The sequence below is a fragment of the Coregonus lavaretus genome (genome assembly GCF_964263955.1).
Source record: "Coregonus lavaretus genome assembly, chromosome: 7".
NCBI lineage: Eukaryota > Metazoa > Chordata > Actinopteri > Salmoniformes > Salmonidae > Coregonus > Coregonus lavaretus.
This window is the reverse complement of record NC_139994.1, coordinates 52,521,982-52,544,075: the sequence shown is the minus strand read 5'-3', so window position 1 is coordinate 52,544,075 and position 22,094 is coordinate 52,521,982. Positions and strand designations below refer to the sequence as shown.

At 44.8% G+C, this 22,094-nt stretch overlaps 1 protein-coding gene across 1 annotated transcript in view; it reads left to right on the top strand.

The window, feature by feature from the left end:
* The first annotated feature begins 6,414 nt into the window (after positions 1–6,414).
* The window catches only part of chd3 (chromodomain helicase DNA binding protein 3), a 30,408-nt gene continuing 14,728 nt past the window's right edge, over positions 6,415–22,094 (top strand). The window contains exons 1-27 of the mRNA XM_084165840.1: positions 6,415–6,697; positions 9,252–9,391; positions 9,595–9,774; positions 9,876–10,000; positions 10,224–10,513; positions 13,175–13,329; positions 13,486–13,621; positions 14,165–14,346; positions 14,524–14,796; positions 14,878–15,081; positions 15,273–15,490; positions 15,569–15,700; positions 15,907–16,003; positions 16,193–16,384; positions 16,770–16,970; positions 17,189–17,326; positions 17,547–17,668; positions 17,915–18,088; positions 18,208–18,346; positions 18,570–18,701; positions 18,837–18,954; positions 19,110–19,234; positions 19,570–19,801; positions 20,173–20,342; positions 20,601–20,778; positions 21,166–21,252; positions 21,419–21,450. Coding sequence (XP_084021966.1) covers positions 6,535–6,697; positions 9,252–9,391; positions 9,595–9,774; positions 9,876–10,000; positions 10,224–10,513; positions 13,175–13,329; positions 13,486–13,621; positions 14,165–14,346; positions 14,524–14,796; positions 14,878–15,081; positions 15,273–15,490; positions 15,569–15,700; positions 15,907–16,003; positions 16,193–16,384; positions 16,770–16,970; positions 17,189–17,326; positions 17,547–17,668; positions 17,915–18,088; positions 18,208–18,346; positions 18,570–18,701; positions 18,837–18,954; positions 19,110–19,234; positions 19,570–19,801; positions 20,173–20,342; positions 20,601–20,778; positions 21,166–21,252; positions 21,419–21,450 — 4,335 coding nt within the window. The 5' untranslated portion in view covers positions 6,415–6,534. The remainder of the gene's footprint in view (positions 6,698–9,251; positions 9,392–9,594; positions 9,775–9,875; positions 10,001–10,223; positions 10,514–13,174; positions 13,330–13,485; positions 13,622–14,164; positions 14,347–14,523; positions 14,797–14,877; positions 15,082–15,272; positions 15,491–15,568; positions 15,701–15,906; positions 16,004–16,192; positions 16,385–16,769; positions 16,971–17,188; positions 17,327–17,546; positions 17,669–17,914; positions 18,089–18,207; positions 18,347–18,569; positions 18,702–18,836; positions 18,955–19,109; positions 19,235–19,569; positions 19,802–20,172; positions 20,343–20,600; positions 20,779–21,165; positions 21,253–21,418; positions 21,451–22,094) is intronic.

Below are 22,094 nucleotides of genomic sequence, written 5' to 3'. Positions count from 1 at the left end.
ATACTGGCCCCCCGTGGGAATCGAACCCACAACCCTGGCGTTGCAAGCGCCATGCTCTACCAACTGAGCTACAGGAGGCTACATGTGTACATGACACGTGTATAGGCTACATGTGTTATCATACTAATCTCACATCCCCTGGCAAGCGAGGCCTAGTGTCTTACATAGATATCATAAATGCTGCATGCATGTATTATACATGCATCATACATGTGCAATAGATATGCAGACAACATACAGACAGCATTCTGCACATATACATATCACCTACATATGACATATATATCACATACATATCACCTACATATCACATACATATCACATACATATCACATACATATCACATACATATCACCTACATGCATACATAACACTGTGTTAACAAACCTCCAAACGAGCTTCAATGCCATACAACACTCCTTCCGTAGCCTCCAACTGCTCTTAAACACTAGTAAAACTAAATGCATGCTCTTCAATCGAACGCTGCTGGCACCTTGGTCCGACCCGTCTCTCAACGTTCGTGACCGCAACAAAGCCTCCTTCACTCATGCTGCCAAACATGCCCTCGTAAAACTGACTATCCTACCGATCCTTGATTTCGGCGATGTCATTTACAAAATAGCCTCCAACACTCTACTCAGCAAATTGGATGTAGTCTATCACAGTGCCATCCGTTTTGTCACCAAATCCCCATATACTACCCACCACTGTGACCTGGACACTCTTGTTGGCTGGTCCTCACTACATATTCGTCGCCAAACCCACTGGCTCCAGGCCATCTATAAATCACTGCTAGGCAAATCCCCGTCTTATCTTAGCTCATTGGTCACCATAGCAACACCCACCCGTAATATGCGCTCCAGCAGGTATATCTCATTGGTCCTCCCCAAAGCCAACACCTCCTTTGGCCGCCATTCCTTCCAGTTCTCTGCTGCCAATGACTGGAACGAACTGCAAAAATCTCTGAAGCTGGAGACTCTTATCTCCCTCACTAACTTTAAGCATCAGTTGTCAGAGCACCTTACCGATCACTGCACCTGTACACAGCCCTTCTGAAATTAGCCCACTCAACTACCTCATCCCCATATTGTTATTTATTTTGCTCATTTGCACCCCAGTATCTCTATTTGCACATCATCTCTATCATTCCAGTGTTAATACTAATTGTAATTATTTTGCACTATGGCCTATTTATTGCCTTACCTCCATAACTTGCTACATTTGCACACTGTATATATATTTTCTGTGGTATTTTTGACTTTATGTTTTGTTTTACCCCATATGTAACTCTGTGTTGTTGTTTTTATCGCACTGCTTTGCTTTATCTTGGCCAGGTCGCAGTTGTAAATGAGAACTTGTTCTCAACTGGCTTACCTGGTTAAATAAAGGTTAAATAAAAAAATAAATAAAAACATCATGCATTCTATTCTAGCTGTTCACGCTTTATCCTCCTACCCCCCTCGCTCCCCTCTAGCCCTCAGCATATCACAGTAGCAGTCTTTTGGGAGTGAGTCATTCATCTGGCACGGTTTCACCTACACAGCATAATATCACTGAGTGGAGCACGGGTGCTGTTTGTCCCTTCCTCTGTGTGCGACTGGCTGCATAAAATATGGGTTACCACACGGCACTTTAGGGAGCCCTGGCCTGTACATGACTCGCTTCCAAAGGGACACGGCGAGGTGGAGTGAGTAGTGCACTGTGTCACTGTCAAACCCTTGGGGCGTATGAGTGAGTCCTGGCTGGGTTCACTCATTCTCCCTGCAGCCCATCCACACACACACACACACACAACACACTCACACCCCCAGTAGAGCACGCCTCCCCTCTCCAGCGCGGTGGGAGAGCAGGTTTTCCCGCCAACCCGCCCCAGCTGACACTACTAGTCTTCTACTGGGCTAGAGGCTTAGTGTGGGTGCTCCACTCTCCACTAACAGTCAGACACATGCGCTCTCTCTCTCTCTCTCTCTCACACACACAAACACACAAAACACACACATTCTTTCTCTTTCTCTCCCACACTCTATCTCCCTGCACACACATACTCACACTCTCTTTCTCTCCCTCAAACAGTCTCTCCTCCTTCTCTCTTGCCCTGCCTCCTACCTCCTCCCTCATTCCCCCCTCACTTTCTCTCTAGTGGTTCTTGGCAAATGTGCCCATTGGACCCTGCATAAACAAATTCCTTTCTTCTTTTTTTTAATCCTGGAAGCCAAGCTAGAGTGGTTTATCTGCCTTTTGCAAAACTTGCCCATAGTCAACAGAATGATTTTCATAGAGAAACCAATGGAAACTACTGTTTTTTTAATTAGAAATACTCAAATCCTCTTATCATTAGAGGACAATGGCTGATCACAATGGCAATTTGTATACTGTATCATAAATATAAGCTATACACTGAGTATACAAAACATTAATAACACCTGTTCTTTCCATGACATAGACTGACCAGGTGAATGCAGCTGAATGCTGTATCTTTTATTGATGTCACTTGTTAAATCCACTTCATTCAGTGTAGATGAAGGGGAGGAGACAGGTTAAAGAAGGATTTTTAAGCCTTGAGACATGGATTGTGTATGTGTGCCATTCAGAGGGTGAATGGGCAAGACAAAATATTTAAGTGCCTTTGAATGGAGTATGGTAGTAGGTGCCAGGCGCACCGGTTTGTGTCAAGAACTGCTACGCTGCTGGGTTTTTCATGCTCAACAGTTTCCCCGACAAGGACGAGGACTTCTACAGCAGACACATGGACGGAAACCTCTTCTCCCAGTCCATCTGTCTCTACTCAACGACGACCTCACTGAACTTTGACCCCATATGTAAGGATGTCAGAAAATGGTGATGAGCAATATGAGCAATCTATTAAAAGGTTGACTTACAAAATACATGTCCTTTATTTATTTGTATTATGATATTGTTATTACAATTTTATTACAGCGAATTTAAGCCCATAAAGGACTAGAACTCGAAACCTCACAATCAACATCCTTCCTTGCCATTCTATCCCAGTGTCTTCCTTTTGTCATTCCTTCAAAGCTTATTGCATCTACAATAGGCCTACATACATTAATACATTAACAATAGTCTGCCAAAACTGTATGTAAAACTGCATGGTAACCATGGTAATCATTGATGTGATATTTAATATTAGGCTACTTCCTCTCAACAGCTCCTTTGTGGCTCTGCTGAGTTTTAATTTCCTGTACTACAGAATGTGCAGGAAACCAAATCTACTGTAACAGTTTCAGTCAGTCGTGAAAAGCCATGTTACCCATATTTCTATTAATCAGTGACGTGTCATTGTTATCAATATCTAGTCTATTTATCATTATTCACAATTATTCACACACACATTTTTTACTGGAAAATGTGCATGCAGTGCCTTCAGAAAGTATTCATACCCCTTGACTCCACATTTTGTAGTCTTACAGCCTGAATTAAAAATATATTAAATTGATTTGTTTTCTCACCCATCAACATAAAATTGCCCAAAATGACAAAGTAAAAACATGTTTTTAGAAATTTGTAAAGATTTGAAAATGAAATACAGAAATATCTCATTTACATAAGTATTCACACCCGAGTCAATACATGTTAGAATCACCTTTTGGCAGCGATGACGGCTGTGATTCTTTCTGGGTAAGTCTCTAAGAGCTTTGCACACCTGGATCGTACATTATTTGCACATTATTCTTTTAAAAATTCTTGAAGTTCTGTCAAGTTGGTTGTTGATCATTGCTAGAAAGCCATTTTCAAGTCTTGCCATTGATTTTCAAGAAGATTTCATTCAAAACTGTAACTAGGTCACTCAGGAACATTCCATTTCGTTTTGGTAAGCAACGCCAGTGGATATTTGGCCTTGTGTTTTAGGTTATTGTCCTGCTGAAAGGTGAATTTGTCTCCCCTTGTCTGTTGGAAAGCATACTGAACCAGGTTTTCCTCAAGGATTTTGCCTGTGCTTAGCTCCATTTAGTTTTTTTTTTTATCCTGAAAAACTCCCTAGTCCTTAACAATTACAAGCATACCCATTACAAGCACACCCACTATGCTTGAAAATATGGAGAGTGGTACTCAGTAATGTGTTGTATTGGATTTGCCCCAACCATAACACGTTGTATTCAGGACAAAAAGTTAATTGTTTTGCTACATATTTTGCAGTATTACTTTAGTGCCTTGTTGCAAACAGGATGCATGTTGTGTCATATATTTTATTCTGTACAGGCTTCCTTCTTTTCACTCTGTCAATTAGATTAGCATTGTGGAGTAACTACAACGTTGTTGATCCATCCTCAGTTTTCTCCTATCACAGCCATTAAACTCTGTAACTGTTTTAAAGTCACCATTGGCCTCATGGTGAAATTCCTGAGCGGTTTCCTTACTCTCCGGCAACTGAGTTAGGAAGGACGCCTGTATCTTTGTAGTGACTAGGTGTATTGATACACCATCTAAAGCAGGTGTCTCTAACCCTGTTTCTGGAGAGCTACCCTCCTGTAGGTTTTCACTCCCACCCCAGTTGTAACTAACCTGGTTCAGTTTATCAACCAGCTAATTATTAGAATCAGGTGTGCTAGATTAGTGTTGGAGTGAAAACCTACAGGACGGTAGCTCTCAAGGAACAAGGTTGGAGAGCCCTGATCTAAAGTGTAATTAATAACTTTATCATGCTCAAAGGGATATTCAATGTCTGCTTTTTTATTTGTACTAATCTACCAATAGGTGCTCTTCTTTGCGAGGCATTGGAAAACCTCCCTGGTCTTTGTGGTTGAATATCTGTGTTTGAAATTCACTGCTCGACTGAGGGTCTTTACAGATTTACATTTACATTTTAGTCATTTAGCAGACGCTCTTATCCAGAGCGACTTACAGTTAGTGAATACATATTTTTTTATACTGCCCCCCCGTGGGAATCGAACCCACAACCCTGGCGTTGCAAACGCCATGCTCTATCAACTGAGCTACATCCCTGCCGGCCATTCCCTCCCCTACCCTGGACAACGCTGGGCCAATTGTGCGCCACCCATGAGTCTCCCGGTCGCGGCCGGCTGCGACAGAGCCTGGATTCGAACCAGGATCTCTAGTGGCACAGTTAGCACTGCGATGCAGTGCCTTAGACCACTGCGCCACTCAGGAGCTAAATAAAAAAAAAAAAAAAAAAAAAAAAAAAAAAAAGCTAGATAATTGTATGTGTGGAGTACAGAGATGAGGTAGTCATTCAAAAATCATGTTAAACACTATTATTGTACACAGAGTGAGTCCATCTTATTATGTGACTTGTTAAGCAAATTTTGACTCATTCACTTATTTAGGCTTGCCAGAACAAAAGGGTTGAATACTTATTGACTCAAGACATTTCAGCTTTTCATTTTTAATTAATTTGTAAAATGTCTAAAAACATTTGACATTATGGGGTATTGTGTAGGCCAGTGACGCAAAATCTAAATTTAATCAATTTTAAATTCAGAATGTAACACAACAAAATGTGGAATAAGTCAAGGGGTGTGAATACTTTCAGAAGGGACTGTATGTCTGATCGTAGACCCCTTTGTCAAAACTGAGCTGCCTGAAGGGGAGACCAGGCAATCTGACTACTAGAGGTTCCCATTGCCTTACTGTCACTCAGATCAGGGTGACTGTAGTGAAACAGTGTAAGATGCGTATAAAATGTGTCATCTTTCATTTCTCTGTGTTCACCGTCTTGAAAATAATTTATTCGATTTATATTTTAATCCGAAATAAATTCCAGTTAAAAAAATGATGGTCTGCATATTGCATTGTTTTTATCCCTACCACAAGTGGTTAATTTTTAAGCAATCCAATCTGATGTAAAGTCTGGGCATGGCTGCGGCAGATTTTTCCAACCCCCCTCTCCCACACACACACACACACACGCTTTCAAGCTCCCTCCCCGACTCGCTCTCTCTCTCACACACACGTATAATTTTATACTACGGTGGGGGCCTTTAAGAATATTTGATAGATTTGTGTAGTGTTCTGCAGTGTAGAAAGGGAGCGTTGTTTCGTGTGATTGATCTTGAGGCACAGTTACCAGGCAAGTCTGCCTTCGTGTCTGATCTTGGGGGGGGGGGGGGGGGACAACGACGACGACGACACAAACAAGTAACAATTTATACAAGCAGTCATTCACCCTTTCTTGTAACAATGTGAATGTTATTTGAGGAGGGAGGGGTGCGCTAAGAAAGGGAGAGACAGGCAGAGAGAGGGAGAAGGGAGGAGGGGTGGGGGAGAGAGAGAGAGAGAGAGAGAGAGAGAGAGAGAGAGAGAGAGGAGGAGGGGTGGGGGGGTGGCGTTCTGCAATAATATAGTCAGCCATTTTTTATGTAAGGGGATTTTTCTTATTGGGGGGGGGTTGTTAAAAAATAAATATAAGGGCGGCCATCTTTGTTTCCTTGCGTTGTAGTGTAAAATATTCCAAAACGCCCCCCACTTTTTTCTGGTGTCGATTTGAATATGAAATAAATATCATAATTCCGGAGGATTTCTGATTTCGAGGACGGAGCCGATGACAGGAATATAATGTCCTCTCCTCTCCGGTCCTGTGAGGAAGACAAGGGCATGTTGGTTAATTCCAAGGGAGGAGATTTTGATGAAGAAGAGGACGACGGAGATCTAGACGAGAACGCAAGCGACATAAACTCGCCGGCGGCGCCTCGAGAAACTGCAACACTAGCCGCGCCAGGTAGGCTATAGTAGGCTACAGGAGACAGACACTGGCGAAAGACTCGGGAGCGCGCACACAAAATAGAAACACATACTCCAAATTGTGAAAAAAGTAAGCCAGGACACATTGTGCCGCTCATCTCAATAGTTATCTGTTGCTACAATATCATTAGTTGCGCGCCCGTTGCTCCAGAGGAGAGCGCAGCTTTGAAATAGAAAGAGTTGAGGATTCCAACTTCGAAACCAACTTGAGACCGCCCTTTTCGTTTTATCCCATATATATTGCCTACAATTAACAAAGTTCATCCTCCTCGACTTTCTTTTCATCCGTAGAATGGTGCCACATTCATAAATATAAATAATATCTCAATATGAATAGGTCGACGTGAAGGGTAAAGCTCACGACATCACTGTTAGAAAACATGGACTCCCCAGCAATACGCTTTCTGATAGTGATCTTTAGAATAGTGATGTGATGTGTTGCGGAGGCGTAAGCATTAAAACCGGATGATGGAGTGAGTGCTGGTATGACAGCGTGTAAATAAACTTGACCCTACCCACTGACTGTCTCCACACTGACAGGGACGGTTAATGATAGGACACTGACACTCTACTCAAGTTCTGAATAGAACCGTTATGTGTCGCCTAGAGGGCCTTTGTTTTCCCTCTCTTTTCGTTGTCATAGCAGACGAACAAATATTTAACAAGTAGGCCTGTAATAAACATAATAAATATATGGTAAAGCCACATAAAAGAAAGGACTTGCCCACAACAATGTAATGTGCAAAACACTATCAACAGACAGCTTTTTTCTCTCCAAATAATTATATTTTTAAGGGACTATGATCAGGCCTACCTGGTTCCTGCACACCAAATAACATGTTTGCATTATTTTACAGTTAATTCGAATTAGCCTAATTAAATTAAATGCATTTGCATGTAGCCTATTCAATAGTGGCATTCGATAGGCTATTGCATATCATGATTTTGGGATATTCAACAAGGGCCCTTTTAGCATCACTGAATTTGTAGCCTGTGTTGCTTGTCTCGAGACAGACAAGCGCGCGAATCAATTAGTACGCTTCCCGCCGTGGCCCTTAACCCCCCAGCGACCTCCGCCAGCGGTTGTTGCTCTTGTGGTCTGGACCCAGGTTTGGGAATTAACGGGAAGTAGCCTAGGGTAGGGAGTCGTTTCAGTCACAGATTATCCATTATATTAACTAGATACTCAAGTCGCCGCTCTAACAATAAAAATACATGTCAAAAAAATGGAAGGCAGTCGGGAGGAGCCAAGATCAGATGGGACCATTTTATCCAATGAGAGGGCAGATACGCGTGTGAACAAGCGGCACAACTCCGATATAAAGTGTTTTTTTTCTCAAAGTTGCCGGGATGTCACGTGTCCTACTTATATCAGTACACTAGTAGCAACCTAAGCATTACGAAACGTATATTCGATCAAATAAGCCACACGTAACAAATAAGCCTTTATATAAAAGAAGATTAACCAAATTCGACACTCATTGATCTCCATACAAAAACCTCTTGCTTGGACAGCGAAAAAAAACGAAAAACCGCCACCTGCTGGAGAAGGCAGATTTTGGGCCCAGTTATCCCTCTCGCTTCGCCTCTTCGTCTCTGTTTCAGTTCATCAGATATAGACAGACTGGCTTGCGGCCTCAGAATCACCGAGCTCCGCGTGCGTGCTGCTGCCGCCTCTGGCTGCACTCTGCAGCAGACATATGCGGAGACCTTGTTTGTGCGCGCGCTGCGTGTTGTAACCCTACTCTAGGTGCCCAACAAAGACAGACAATAAAAACTAACTAATTTATACCAAGTGCATGGTGGCCGCAAGCGATAGTTCTTGGTGATGTTTTTCCCCCTTTTCTCCACCTTCCTGACAATACATCGGCTTATCTCTCTCTCACGCTCAAAGAGGCTGCTGTCTCTCTCTTTGCCCAGTGAAAAACTTGAATAAAGTGTTGAAAGACTCATTTGGGAAGCCCTTGAATACTGGCTAACTGATCCTCGAAACGTTCAGTGATGTTGTCTTCTAAATAAAGCTATGCCATGTTTGATTGGTTTCTATTTTCCCAATTTTTGATCGCAGGACAAATATATTGCAATGGATGTAAATTTTTTATATGCCTTACTTTAATGACTCAGCCTCAGTTTTCAAATACCACCATGAATACTATTATTGTGTTTTATACAACACTCATTGACATATAATGTAATAGTAATAATAATAATGCCAGTTATGGCTTTGCTTTTCATTGAACTGATACCAAGCAGCTGTCAAACACACTGACTGGGACTAATTGAGTGTTTGTCAGAATTCAGTCAAGGTAGAAAGACATGTTAAGACACTATAGTCCCTCCCATATGACACACATGGTGTCAATGCACACATCACAGCGGGCTGGTGAGATGCTTTTGTTGTGCTTAATTGTGTTCAGGAGAGATTAGATAGATGATTCAAAGCCTTCAAAGAGGATTATAGTCAATATGATTTAGTCACAACTCGCTCTCTTTCCATTCATCCCCATCTCCTCTCTTCAACCCCGCCATAGAGGAAGAAGGGGAGGCATCGGACAGGGACAGTCTAGCGAGGAAGAAACGAGGGCCAAAGAAGAAGAAGGAGACAAAGAAGAGGGAGAAGGAGAAAGAGAAAGAAGGAAAACTCTCCAAAGCTAAAAAACGGACAAAGATTGTAAGCTTCTCGGACATTACAATATCACGCCATCTATCGCCATACATTCTGATGACACTTCATTCTATTTTCATTGCTTGATTGAAGTCATTTGTCTAAATAGCTGTGGCATTACGTATTGATTTTGCATCCTCTCCCTCGACCTCTCTTTTATTTTCTCTCACTTTCCCTCTCTCCCCTTCTCTTCTCCTCTCCCCTCTCAGGACAGTGATGTAGAGAGAGACTCGGAGAGAGAGAGAGACTATGGCGAGAACTCCGACAGTGCAGCCAGCGACTTCGTTGGTGAGAAAAAGAAGAAGAAGAAACACAAGGAGAAGAAGGAGAAAAAAAACCAAAAGATGAAAAAAGACAACGGGGACAGCACGCAAGAGGAGACAACAAAGGTAAGGACACAACAAAAAAGTGTTGTCATTGTTTTGCTTCTACTTGGCCTCACTCTGATGGCTCTAGTCTAGCTCTCTGATTGGTTGTTTCTTTCCACCAGCCAATAGAACAGAAGACGTCGGCCCAGCTGGCTAAAGACTGGGGTCTGGAGGATGTGGATCATACCTTCACTGAAGACGACTACCGCACACTCACCAACTACAAAGCCTTCAGCCAGTCCATGAGGTACTGTGATGATGTGACGCAGATTAATCTATTTAACTTGAAATCAGACAGGGCCGGTGGCAGAATGTTTAGCCTAGAAACATGTAGCTTATTGTGTCTTGTTCTCAGTCAAAGGGGACAATTTACTGAGTTATTGATTGAGATTAGATTCATAACATACTCATTTAGCTTCCCCCTCTCCCCCTCCTCCTCCTCTTCCTCATCTTCCTCCTCCCCCTCGCAGGCCCATGATCGCCAAGAAGAACCCTAAGATCCCCATGTCTAAGATGATGACTATCCTGGGGGTCAAGTGGAGGGAGTTCAGCTCCAACAACCCCTTCAAGGGCTCTGGTGCTGCAGCCGTGGCAGCTGCAGCCGCAGCCGCCGCCATTGCCGTCGCCGAGCAGGTCTCCGCGGCAACCCCATCCCCGGAGCCCCCTCCGCCCAGGAAGCAGCCCCAAACCCCCCGGCCGGCCCCCCAGCCACCACCCCCGCCGCTCCCTCTCCGCAAGGCCAAGACCAAAGAAGGCAAAGGTCAGAAGATTTTGCCTGCGAAGAGAATCATTAGATCATTTGTTTTGGTACTGTCCATTTGTAGCTTGTTTTTGGACACAGGTCCAGGAATGGCTAAAGGATTGCAATATTTACCTGGAGCTAACGCTGCAGATAGCACTACTGGGTGATCTGAAAAGTCATAGTCAATCGATCAATAATATAATAATACTTTTAGCAAAAATGTTTATTTTCAATTTACGATCTGTAGAAACAATGAGAATAGAAAGGTTCAGAACTTTTGTAAAACATCACAGTACAGTTGAAAAATATATGGCAAATAGAAATCCAATATGGATGGTGTTAAGAGATAGATGGGAGGTGTTGAATGGAGCTGAAGGATGGGACTAATAACAACAACTAATAACAACAAGATAACTAATGTAAAGCATACTGTGTCCATAATAAGTATATAGGTTATAGGTTGAGAGCTTTTGTGAAAGAGCACAGTTAGAAAAATATGGCATATAGAAGCAAACCGGATGGACATCATGAAAATGATCGGAGGTTCAGGAGTAAAAACAAACAAAATAGAATTATTGTAGAATTTGACTGTGTCCATAAAATGTATATAGTATGTATGGGCTGGAAGTAGAGGCCAAAGCGTTGTTGTTCACTAGTTTACTCCAATTGGGGAAGGGGTGGTGGGGTTGGAAAGTAATGAAGGGAAATATAATTTTAAAAAGGATATGTGTGTGTGTGTATGGATGTATGTATATATGTATGTATGTATGTATGTATATATATGTGTGTGTGTGTGTGTGTGTATGTATGTGTATATGTGTATGTGTGTATATATATGTACAGTGGGGAAAAAAAGTATTTAGTCAGCCACCAATTGTGCAAGTTCTCCCACTTAAAAAGATGAGAGAGGCCTGTAATTTTCATCATAGGTACACGTCAACTATGACAGACAAAATGAGAAGAAAAAAATCCAGAAAATCACATTGTAGGATTTTTTATGAATTTATTTGCAAATTATGGTGAAAAATAAGTATTTGGTCAATAACAAAAGTTTCTCAATACTTTGTTATATACCCTTTGTTGGCAATGACACAGGTCAAACGTTTTCTGTAAGTCTTCACAAGGTTTACACACACTGTTGCTGGTATTTTGGCCCATTCCTCCATGCAGATCTCCTCTAGAGCAGTGATGTTTTGGGGCTGTCGCTGGGCAACACGGACTTTCAACTCCCTCCAAAGATTTTCTATGGGGTTGAGATCTGGAGACTGGCTAGGCCACTCCAGGACCTTGAAATGCTTCTTACGAAGCCACTCCTTCGTTGCCCGGGCGGTGTGTTTGGGATCATTGTCATGCTGAAAGACCCAGCCACGCTTCATCTTCAATGCCCTTGCTGATGGAAGGAGGTTTTCACTCAAAATCTCACGATACATGGCCCCATTCATTCTTTCCTTTACACGGATCAGTCGTCCTGGTCCCTTTGCAGAAAAACAGCCCCAAAGCATGCTGTTTCCACCCCCATGCTTCACAGTAGGTATGGTGTTCTTTGGATGCAACTCAGCATTCTTTGTCCTCCAAACACGACGAGTTGAGTTTTTACCAAAAAGTTATATTTTGGTTTCATCTGACCATATGACATTCTCCCAATCCTCTTCTGGATCATCCAAATGCACTCTAGCAAACTTCAGACGGGCCTGGACATGTACTGGCTTAAGCAGGGGGACACGTCTGGCACTGCAGGATTTGAGTCCCTGGCGGCGTAGTGTGTTACTGATGGTAGGCTTTTTTACTTTGGTCCCAGCTCTCTGCAGGTCATTCACTAGGTCCCCCCGTGTGGTTCTGGGATTTTTGCTCACCGTTCTTGTGATCATTTTGACCCCACGGGGTGAGATCTTGTGTGGAGCCCCAGATCGAGGGAGATTATCAGTGGTCTTGTATGTCTTCCATTTCCTAATAATTGCTCCCACAGTTGATTTCTTCAAACCAAGCTGCTTACCTATTGCAGATTCAGTCTTCCCAGCCTGGTGCAGGTCTATAATTATGTTTCTGGTGTCCTTTGACAGCTCTTTGGTCTTGGCCATAGTGGAGTTTGGAGTGTGACTGTTTGAGGTTGTGGACAGGTGTCTTTTATACTGATAACAAGTTCAAACAGGTGCCATTAATACAGGTAACGAGTGGAGGACAGAGGAGCCTCTTAAAGAAGAAGTTACAGGTCTGTGAGAGCCAGAAATCTTGCTTGTTTGTAGGTAACCAAATACTTATTTTCCACCATAATTTGCAAATAAATTCATAAAAAATCCTACAATGTGATTTTCTGGAAAAAAAAATCTAAATTTGTCTGTCATGGTTGACGTGTACCTATGATGAAAATTACAGGCCTCTCTCATCTTTTTAAGTGGGAGAACTTGCACAATTGGTGGCTGACTAAATACTTTTTTTCCCCACTGTATATATGTGTGTATGTATATGTATATATGTATGTATATATATATATTTGCGAGAGAAAAAAACATTTGGGGGATTGGAAGTGATGCAGACAATTACATTGATGGAAGTTACAATCTATCTGAAATATTAAAGGTCAGAAGATGAGGAGGGTGGAGGCGTCTGTTGTAATAGTATGTGTACAGTAGCAGGGTTTGAATTGGAACCATTTACCCCCATCCTCACCCTGTTTGTCAGGCCCTGGATATAAGAAGAGTCGCAGTAAGAGTCCTCGTGTTCTGGCTGAAAGGAAGAAGGCGGTGGCCGCGGCAGCAGCAGCAAAGGCCAAGAAGATGGCTCCCATACGCATCAAACTGGGGGTGCTAGGCAACAAGAGGAAGAAGAGCAGCTCTGTGAGTTTAACTATGCTATGTACTGTATATGGGTTTATAGATGTGCTGTGGAGGCTACTGTCTGTGGGAGCATGCAGGTATGTGAGCGTCGAGAGATCTGACTGTGTTTCTCTCTCTCGCTCTCTCTCTCTCCCTCCCTCCCCCACTTCCTCTCAGAGTGGTGATGATGTTGATGAGGAGGAGGATTCGGAGCAGGAGGACTCCAGTGTCCACAGCTCCTCGGTCCGCTCCGACAGCTCGCCCCGCGTCAAGAAGAACAAGAGAGGACGGCCCGCCAAGAAGAAGAAGAAAAGTAAACAAACTGTTCCTTAGAAAAAGTAAACTCTCTATTCTAATCTGGTGTCTCTCAATCTCTCCCTCTTTCTCTTTCTCCCTCTTCTCTAGCTCTCTCTCTCTTTCTCTCGTCCTCTCTCTCCCGGGTCTCTCTCTCTCTGCCACATCTCGTTCCCTCACTACACTCTTAGAAAAAAAGGTGCTATCTAGAACCTTAAAGGGTTCTTCGTCTGTCCCTATAGGAGAACCCTTTGAAGAACCCTTTATGGTTCCAGGTAGAACCCTTTTGAGTTCCAAGTAGAGCTCTTTACACAGAGGGTTCTTCATGGAACCCAAAAGAGTTCGACCTGGAACTAAAAAGGGTTCTCCTATGTATGGGGACAGCCGAAGAACACTTTTGGAACCCTTTTTTCTAAGAGTGTACCTTGCGTCTCTCTCCCTCTTATCTTTCTCTCCCTAAATGTGTATATTCTCTCTATGTTCTCTATTTCTCCACCACATCTCTCCCTCTCTCTCCCCTCACATTATTCATCTCCCTCTCCCCCACCCCTCTCTCTGTCAGTGCTGGGTGAGGGTGATGTGGAGGGGGATGGCTATGAGACAGACCACCAGGACTACTGTGAGGTGTGCCAGCAGGGAGGGGAGATCATTCTGTGTGACACCTGTCCCAGGGCCTACCACCTGGTCTGTCTGGAGCCTGAGCTGGAGAAGGCCCCCAAGGGCAAGTGGAGCTGCCCCCATTGTGTGAGTTACTGTATTGCTCAAAATGGGTGGTAGTCTTCATGTCTACGATTGATTTATATTATTGTATGGAATAATGTATTACCATTTCGCACCATATACACACTATTCCTTTAAGTGCTCCTCCACCTATTAATTCTCCATGGTCTCGTTCTCCTCTCCTCTTCTCCTCTCCTGCAGGAGAAAGAGGGGATCCAGTGGGAAGCGAAGGATGAGGACTTTGAGGAGTTTGAGGAGGAGAGTGAGGACATTGTGGTACCAGAAGTACCTGGGGTTGGCTTGCTGGTAGGACTAGAGGAAGAGGAGGATGAGCACATGGAGTTCTGCAGGGTCTGTAAGGATGGGGGGGAGCTATTATGCTGCGACACCTGTCCCTCCTCCTACCACATCCACTGCCTCAACCCGCCCCTGCCTGAGATCCCCAACGGAGAGTGGCTGTGTCCGCGCTGCACTGTAAGTCATGTTTGTTTGTTTCCACTTTGTGTGGAACGCTTTGATTCGATTCTATCTTTCATTTTTGCCTTCTTCCCCCAGTGTCCTGCCATTAAGGGCAGGGTACAGAGGATCCTCCACTGGCGATGGGGCGAGCCCCCCGATCCTGTACCCGTGCCCCCCGCCCCCGATACCCCTCCTGATGCTCCCCCGCCGCCCCCCATGAAGGGCAGAGCTGAGAGGGAGTTCTTTGTCAAGCTGACCGGACAGTCCTACTGGCACTGCACCTGGATCACTGAACTACAGGTGAGAGAGGGAGGGAGGGAGAGGCTGAGAAAGAGAGTGAAACAGTTGGAGAAGAGGCTGATGAAACAATATGAAAAACGGAGACGCTTGGCATGCAAGTGTGTCTACCACCTTACTGTCTTGCCTTCCTTGTTTTCATTGAACAAATTCTCTCTATTCCTCTCGACTTTTTCATCCCTCAATCCGTCTAGCTGGAGATCTTCCACTCGGTGATGTTCCGTAACTACCAGAGGAAGACAGATATGGATGAGCCTCCCAGTCTGGACTATGGGTCAGGGGGAGAGGAGGAGAGTGTTAAGAGTGAGAAGAGAAGACTTAAAGATCCAGACTATGCTGCCCTGGATGACAAGTTCTATAAATACGGCATCAAGCCTGAATGGATGATGGTCCACCGCATCATCAACCACAGGTATGTGTGTGTGTGTGTGGGGGGGGTTATTGATTGGTATGTCTGCAGTTCAGGCCGTAATGTGTGTGTTTTTCCCAGTGTGGACAAGAAGGGGATATACCACTACCTGGTCAAGTGGAGAGACCTGACCTACGACCAGTGCACATGGGAGAGAGACAATCTGGAGATGCCAGAGTTTGTCATCCACAGGGCTAACTACTGGGCACACAGGTACTGGACTACTGTACTGGCCAACTGGCATCCATGTTGGCACCAAACACTAAAACATTCAAACTCTCTTTGTATTTATAGAGTCAATATGGCAACCGTGGAAGTTAATCTCAAACCAAGTTTGCCCAACTCTGTAGGCTATTGTATATGGTTCTAGAACACTGGATTTTTGATAGGTTGATTGATAGGTTGATTGATTGATTCAGGGATGAGGTGATGAAGGAGGCCCCAGACATGCCGAGGAGGATGAGGAGCATGAGGATGGAGGAGAGCGAAGACCCCCACAGATCACCTGTCAACGACGTGAGTTCTGATTGGCTCATTCACTCTGTAACAGCCACATCTATTGGTCGTCATTCCGGTAGCCAATCAACTAAGACTTCCAAGTCAAAACTCCAGTATCCTTCTTTACTTGTGTGTCAATTATATTATCTCCTTTTTTTCCCCTTACATCACCATCCCTCCTCCACTTTCCTTGTGTTTACCTTCCAGCCTACGATAAAGTACGAGGAGCAGCCGGACTTTGTGACGGCGACGGGGGGCACTCTGCACCTGTACCAGCTGGAGGGGCTCAACTGGCTGCGTTTCAGCTGGGCACAGGGCACTGACACCATCCTGGCAGACGAGATGGGGCTGGGCAAGACCATCCAGACCATCGTCTTCCTCTACTCACTCTTCAAAGAGGTAGGACGGCACCGTTGGGAACTCTGTGTACTATGTACACCTGTATTTTGTATTGCCTGTGCTTCTAGTCCCTTCTAGTCCTTGCCAGGGCTTCTAGTCTCATGTGGCTCAGTTGGTAGGGCATGGCGCTTGCAACGCCAGGGTTGTGGGTTCGATTCCCATGGGGGACCAGTACGAAAAAGGTATGAAAATGTATGCACTCACTACTGTAAGTCTCTCTGGATAAGATTGTCTGCTAAATGACTAAAATGTAAATTCTAATGTGCAAGGCAAATTCCTTCATGAGGGGTAATAACGCATTCTGTTCTATTCTATGTATTATCAATGGGTCTTTCTGCATCACAGTCACTGTTGTAAATATGGTTCTTTCCTTCCCCCCACCAAGGGCCATACCCGGGGCCCGTTCCTGGTGAGCGCCCCCCTCTCCACCATCATTAACTGGGAGAGAGAGTTTGAGATGTGGGCCCCAGACTTCTACGTGGTGACCTACACAGGGGACAAGGACAGCAGAGCAATCATCAGAGAGAACGAGCTGACCTTCGACGACACAGTAGCTAGAGGAGGCAAGAAAGCCTTCAAACTGAGGGTGAGGAAGGAGGGGACGGAGGGAGGGGAGGAAGGACAAGGCTAATAGAAAGAGATGAGAGAAAGGTCTGACCTATGTGTCCTTTGATGACGACCTCAACTAATCTCTGCATCTCCTTCCCCCCATCCTCCTTCCCTGTCTCTCCCAATACAATCTCAATTCTTCTCCCCCATACACCTCTCGATCTCCCTCCCTCCCTCTCTTTCTCTCTTCTCCAGAGAGAAGCCCCTATAAAGTTCCATGTCCTGTTGACCTCCTATGAGCTGGTGACGATAGACCAGACCTCCCTGAAGTCTATAGACTGGGCCTGTCTAGTGGTGGACGAGGCTCACCGCCTCAAGAACAATCAGAGCAAGGTTGGCTGCCACTGTTTGTGTGTGTGTGTGTGTGTGTGTGTGTGTGTGTGTGTGTGTGTGTGTGTGTGTGTGTGTGTGTGTGTATGTGTGTGTGTGTACTGTATATAACCTTACAGAATTTCCTCTTGAAAGACAAGAAAAGTCATAAATCAATCAATCATGTCATTAATCAATCAATCAATGTATTATTGCCTGCGCTTTCTCTCCTCTCCCTGGTCAGTTCTTCAGACGTCTGAATGACTATAAGATTGACCACAAGCTGCTGCTGACTGGTACTCCTCTACAGAACAACCTGGAGGAGCTGTTCCACCTGCTCAACTTCCTCACTCCCAACCGCTTCAAGTAGGGCCAGCCTCACACACACATCTTCACCCATAGAATCACACACACATAACATGTACTTATAGACTGATACACACTTGGACGTGCTGTATGTATAGATGCACACACTCATATAAACACGCAAACAAACATAAACAGTCCCACATCTCTACTTCTACCTACATGTTTTCAACCAAAATGTCCCCCACTCACCTGACGTCCTTTCTTTCCCCCTCCCCCCTCCCCCCTCCCATCCTCTCTCTGTAGTAACCTGGAGGGGTTCCTGGAGGAGTTTGCAGACATCTCCAAGGAGGACCAGATCCAGAAACTCCATGACCTGCTGGGGCCCCACATGTTGAGGAGGCTGAAGGCTGACGTCTTCAAGAACATGCCGGCCAAGACAGAGCTCATCGTACGAGTGGAACTCAGCCCCATGCAGAAGTAAGGGATGGAGAGATGGAGAGATGGAAAAAGAGAGCGAGGGGGGGAGTATTTTACCAGTTAATCATAAAAACAATCACACACTAACTGTGTCATTCTCGATTGATGTATTATAACAGGAAATACTACAAGTTGATTTTGACAAAGAACTTTGAGGCTCTGAACTCTAGAGGAGGTAACCAGGTGTCTCTACTCAACATCATGATGGACCTGAAGAAGTGTGCCAACCACCCCTACCTCTTCCCTGTCGCCTCCATGGTAACTATCATCATAATTATATATTAACTTATGTTACAGGAATATCAACATTTTTCACTGTAAGACTGTAATTCACCTCTGAAATGCAGTACAGTGACACCTTCTGGTAGGTTTGAGTATTATAGATACAAATGTATCCAGCCTATTACAGTTTATTACAGTCCAGGGGGAAAAGTCTAGCAATATATATGGTCATGGTGTGTTCTCTTTACCGTGGTATTAGGAAGCCCGTAAGACTGCAAGCGGAGCGTACGAGGGCACGGACCTCACAAAGGCTTCTGGGAAACTGACTCTTCTGCAGAAGATGATGAGGAAACTGAAGGACCAAGGACACCGCGTGCTGGTCTTCTCACAGGTTGGTACACACACACACACACACACACACACACACACACACACACACACACACGCATGCACTGTTAGCACTTCCGTAACCATTTCTCTGTTCTCTCTCTCTCTCTCCTCCCCCTTTCTCCTCTCTCTCTGGTAGATGACTAAGATGTTGGACCTGTTGGAGGACTTCCTGGACTTTGAGGGTTATAAGTACGAGAGGATCGATGGAGGAATCACAGGAGCGCTCAGACAGGAGGCCATAGACAGGTTCAATGGTGAGGCAGACACTCATAGTCTAAGGGCTCTAGAAACAAAAGCCGAGCTTGTAGATGAAAGGGGCCTTTTCAGTTTCTTGTGAGATTTGGGTGAGTGTAATACAACCCCCCCCCCCCCCCCCCCCCCCTTCCCCCCCTCCCTCTGTCTCTCTCAGCTCCTGGTGCTCCTCAGTTCTGTTTCCTGCTGTCCACCAGGGCAGGGGGTCTGGGTATTAACCTGGCTACAGCTGACACCGTCATCATCTTCGACTCAGACTGGAACCCCCACAATGACATCCAGGTAGAATGTCTGCCATTCTATAGCCCACAATGTACTCAGATCTGCCATGAATCTACATGAAATGTTGAAATAATGTCCATCAATAGAAATAAGTCTTGACAGCATTCTTGTATCAAATCAAGTCATGTTTATTTGTCGTATGCACAGGATACACATGTACAATGAAATGCTTACTTGCAGGTTCCCTCTCGACAATGTGACAACAATAAGAAATAATAAAAATATTTCTAAAAGCTTGTATGGTTTTTACCCCTTATTTCATCATTTCTTTTTTTCTCTTCTCTACCCCTCTCTGTCACCCTCTTCCCTCCCCCTCTACCCTCCCTCCCCCACAGGCGTTCAGTCGCGCCCACCGCATCGGGCAGGCCAACAAGGTGATGATATATCGCTTCGTGACCCGTGCCAGTGTGGAGGAGCGCATCACCCAGGTGGCCAAAAGGAAGATGATGTTGACCCACCTGGTGGTACGGCCCGGCCTGGGCTCCAAGGCGGGATCCATGTCCAAACAGGAACTGGACGACATCCTCAAGTTCGGCACCGAGGAGCTGTTCAAGGACGAGATCGAATGTGAGTTATTGTCAAGCATTTTGTGGTACCTGTTGATGTGAAGTAGATTTGATTGATGACTGATTGTGAGGGATGGGAGGAGGATATGAGGAGAGCAGGAGGAGGATGGAGGGATTTCAGATGGAAATATGTGAGGATAGGAGGTGGAGACCTCGTTGCTTTTATTTTGGGTATATGTCAGAGATTTGGAAAAACTCTGTAATATGAGCGGTTCGTTAGGGACTAAACTAGCTTTTTTTGGGGTTGTTACATACATCTGTATATAGAATGATTTTAGTCACATCCTCATCTTTGTTTCACCACCGTTTCCTATTCCCCCAAAGTCCTCTCACCACCACGTATGTCCACCCTCTCTCCCCTACGGTGTCCAGCGGGGGACAACAGGGACGATGAGGGCAGTGTGATCCACTACGACAGCTCGGCCATCGAGAGGCTGCTGGACCGGAGCCAGGACGCTACGGACGACACAGACATGCAGAACATGAACGAATACCTGAGCTCCTTCAAAGTGGCCCGCTACATGGTCAGAGAGGAGGATAAGGTGAGAGAGGGTGGGAGGGATGGAGAGAGCGGGTTAGAGAGAGAGAGAAGTGATAACATTACTGTTTCAGATTGTAACTTTTTGTATGCTTGCATCTATACAAAAATATTATATAGCACGTTGGTGTATTTGTGTTCCTTTAATGTTGATCTAAACTGTTAACACTTTCCATTGAACTATAGAAGAGTTTATAAGTAGATTATACCACATTGGTTGTATGTAAACTGTTCTTCCATGTTCTTGCATGTGTGTATCCAGATTGAGGAGGTGGAGCGTGAGATCATTAAGCAGGAGGAGTGTGTGGACCCAGAATACTGGGAGAAGCTGCTGAGACATCACTATGAGCAGCAGCAGGAGGACCTGGCCAGTAAACTGGGCAAGGGCAAGAGGAACCGCAAGCCTGTCAACTACAACGACGCAGCACAGGAGGACCAAGGTAGGTAGTTGGTAACCATCAGTCGTGGTTGTCACAGAGATGGATGTAGGTGTTGTTAGTTGTTACTAGCATGCATCACTATGGCAACCTGGGGGCATTCTGAATAAACTTTTTTGTTGATAAAATACGTGTTAGACTTCTCCTACTTTGTGTCTTGTCTATATATTGGTTCATTCATGGTTGATAAAAAAAACTTGTGCTCTTTGATAGATTTAGATCATTTCATACATGGTCTCTGTGCAATACGTTAGGTAATGCTAAAGTAATGCTAAAGTAATGCTAAAAGAATGCTAAAGTAATGCTAAAGTTTTGCTAAAGTTTTGCTAGTAGTAGCTGCATGGGGATACTGGGCCTAGCCTATTGACGGTACACCATGTGCTGTTTCAGAGTGGCATGCTGGTATTTCAGATAACCAGTCCGAGTACTCTGTGGGCTCCGAGGAGGAGGATGAAGACTTCGACGAGAGGCCAGAAGGTAGGCCTAAGTACAGAAGGCACAACACATTTGGAATGAAGCCTTCTCTGTTGAATGCGTTGTGATAGATAGGTTATTTTATTCTCAACTTAGTGAATAGATTTTAAAGGAGAGACTAGATTGATATTATGTCTACTTTATTAGTACCCGTGCTTGACTTGGGCAGGAGCTCAGCGGAGCTTGAATATTAGCTCCAAAGTATTGTGGAGCTACTGCACCTAAATAGTGGTCCTCTGTAGCTCAGCTGGTAGAGCACGGCGCTTGTAACGCCAAGGTAGTGGGTTCGATCCCCGGGACCACCCATACACAAAAATGTATGCACGCATGACTGTAAGTCGCTTTGGATAAAAGCGTCTGCTAAATGGCATATTATTATTATTATTATAAATACTGTATAAACAGTACCGGCACCCAAAATGAGTACCGGAAACCTATTTCAGTCCAAGTCAACTACATTTACATTACATTTACATTTACGTCATTTAGCAGACGCTCTTATCCAGAGCGATTTACAAATTGGTGCATTCACCTTATAGCCAGTGGGACAACCACTTTACAGTTCCCGCTGGGCTGAGCGGGAACTGTGCTTCCGCAGAGGTAGGGGAGCCAGCAGGCCAGAGGTGGATGAACGCAATGCCCTCGTTTGGGTGTAGGGACTGTTCAGAGCCTGAAGGTACGGAGGTGCCGTTCCCCTCACAGCTCCGTAGGCAAGCACCATGGTCTTGTAGCAGATGCGAGCTTCAACTGGAAGCCAGTGGAGTGTGCGGAGGAGCGGGGTGACGTGAGAGAACTTGGGAAGGTTGAACACCAGACGGGCTGCGGCATTCTGGATGAGTTGTAGG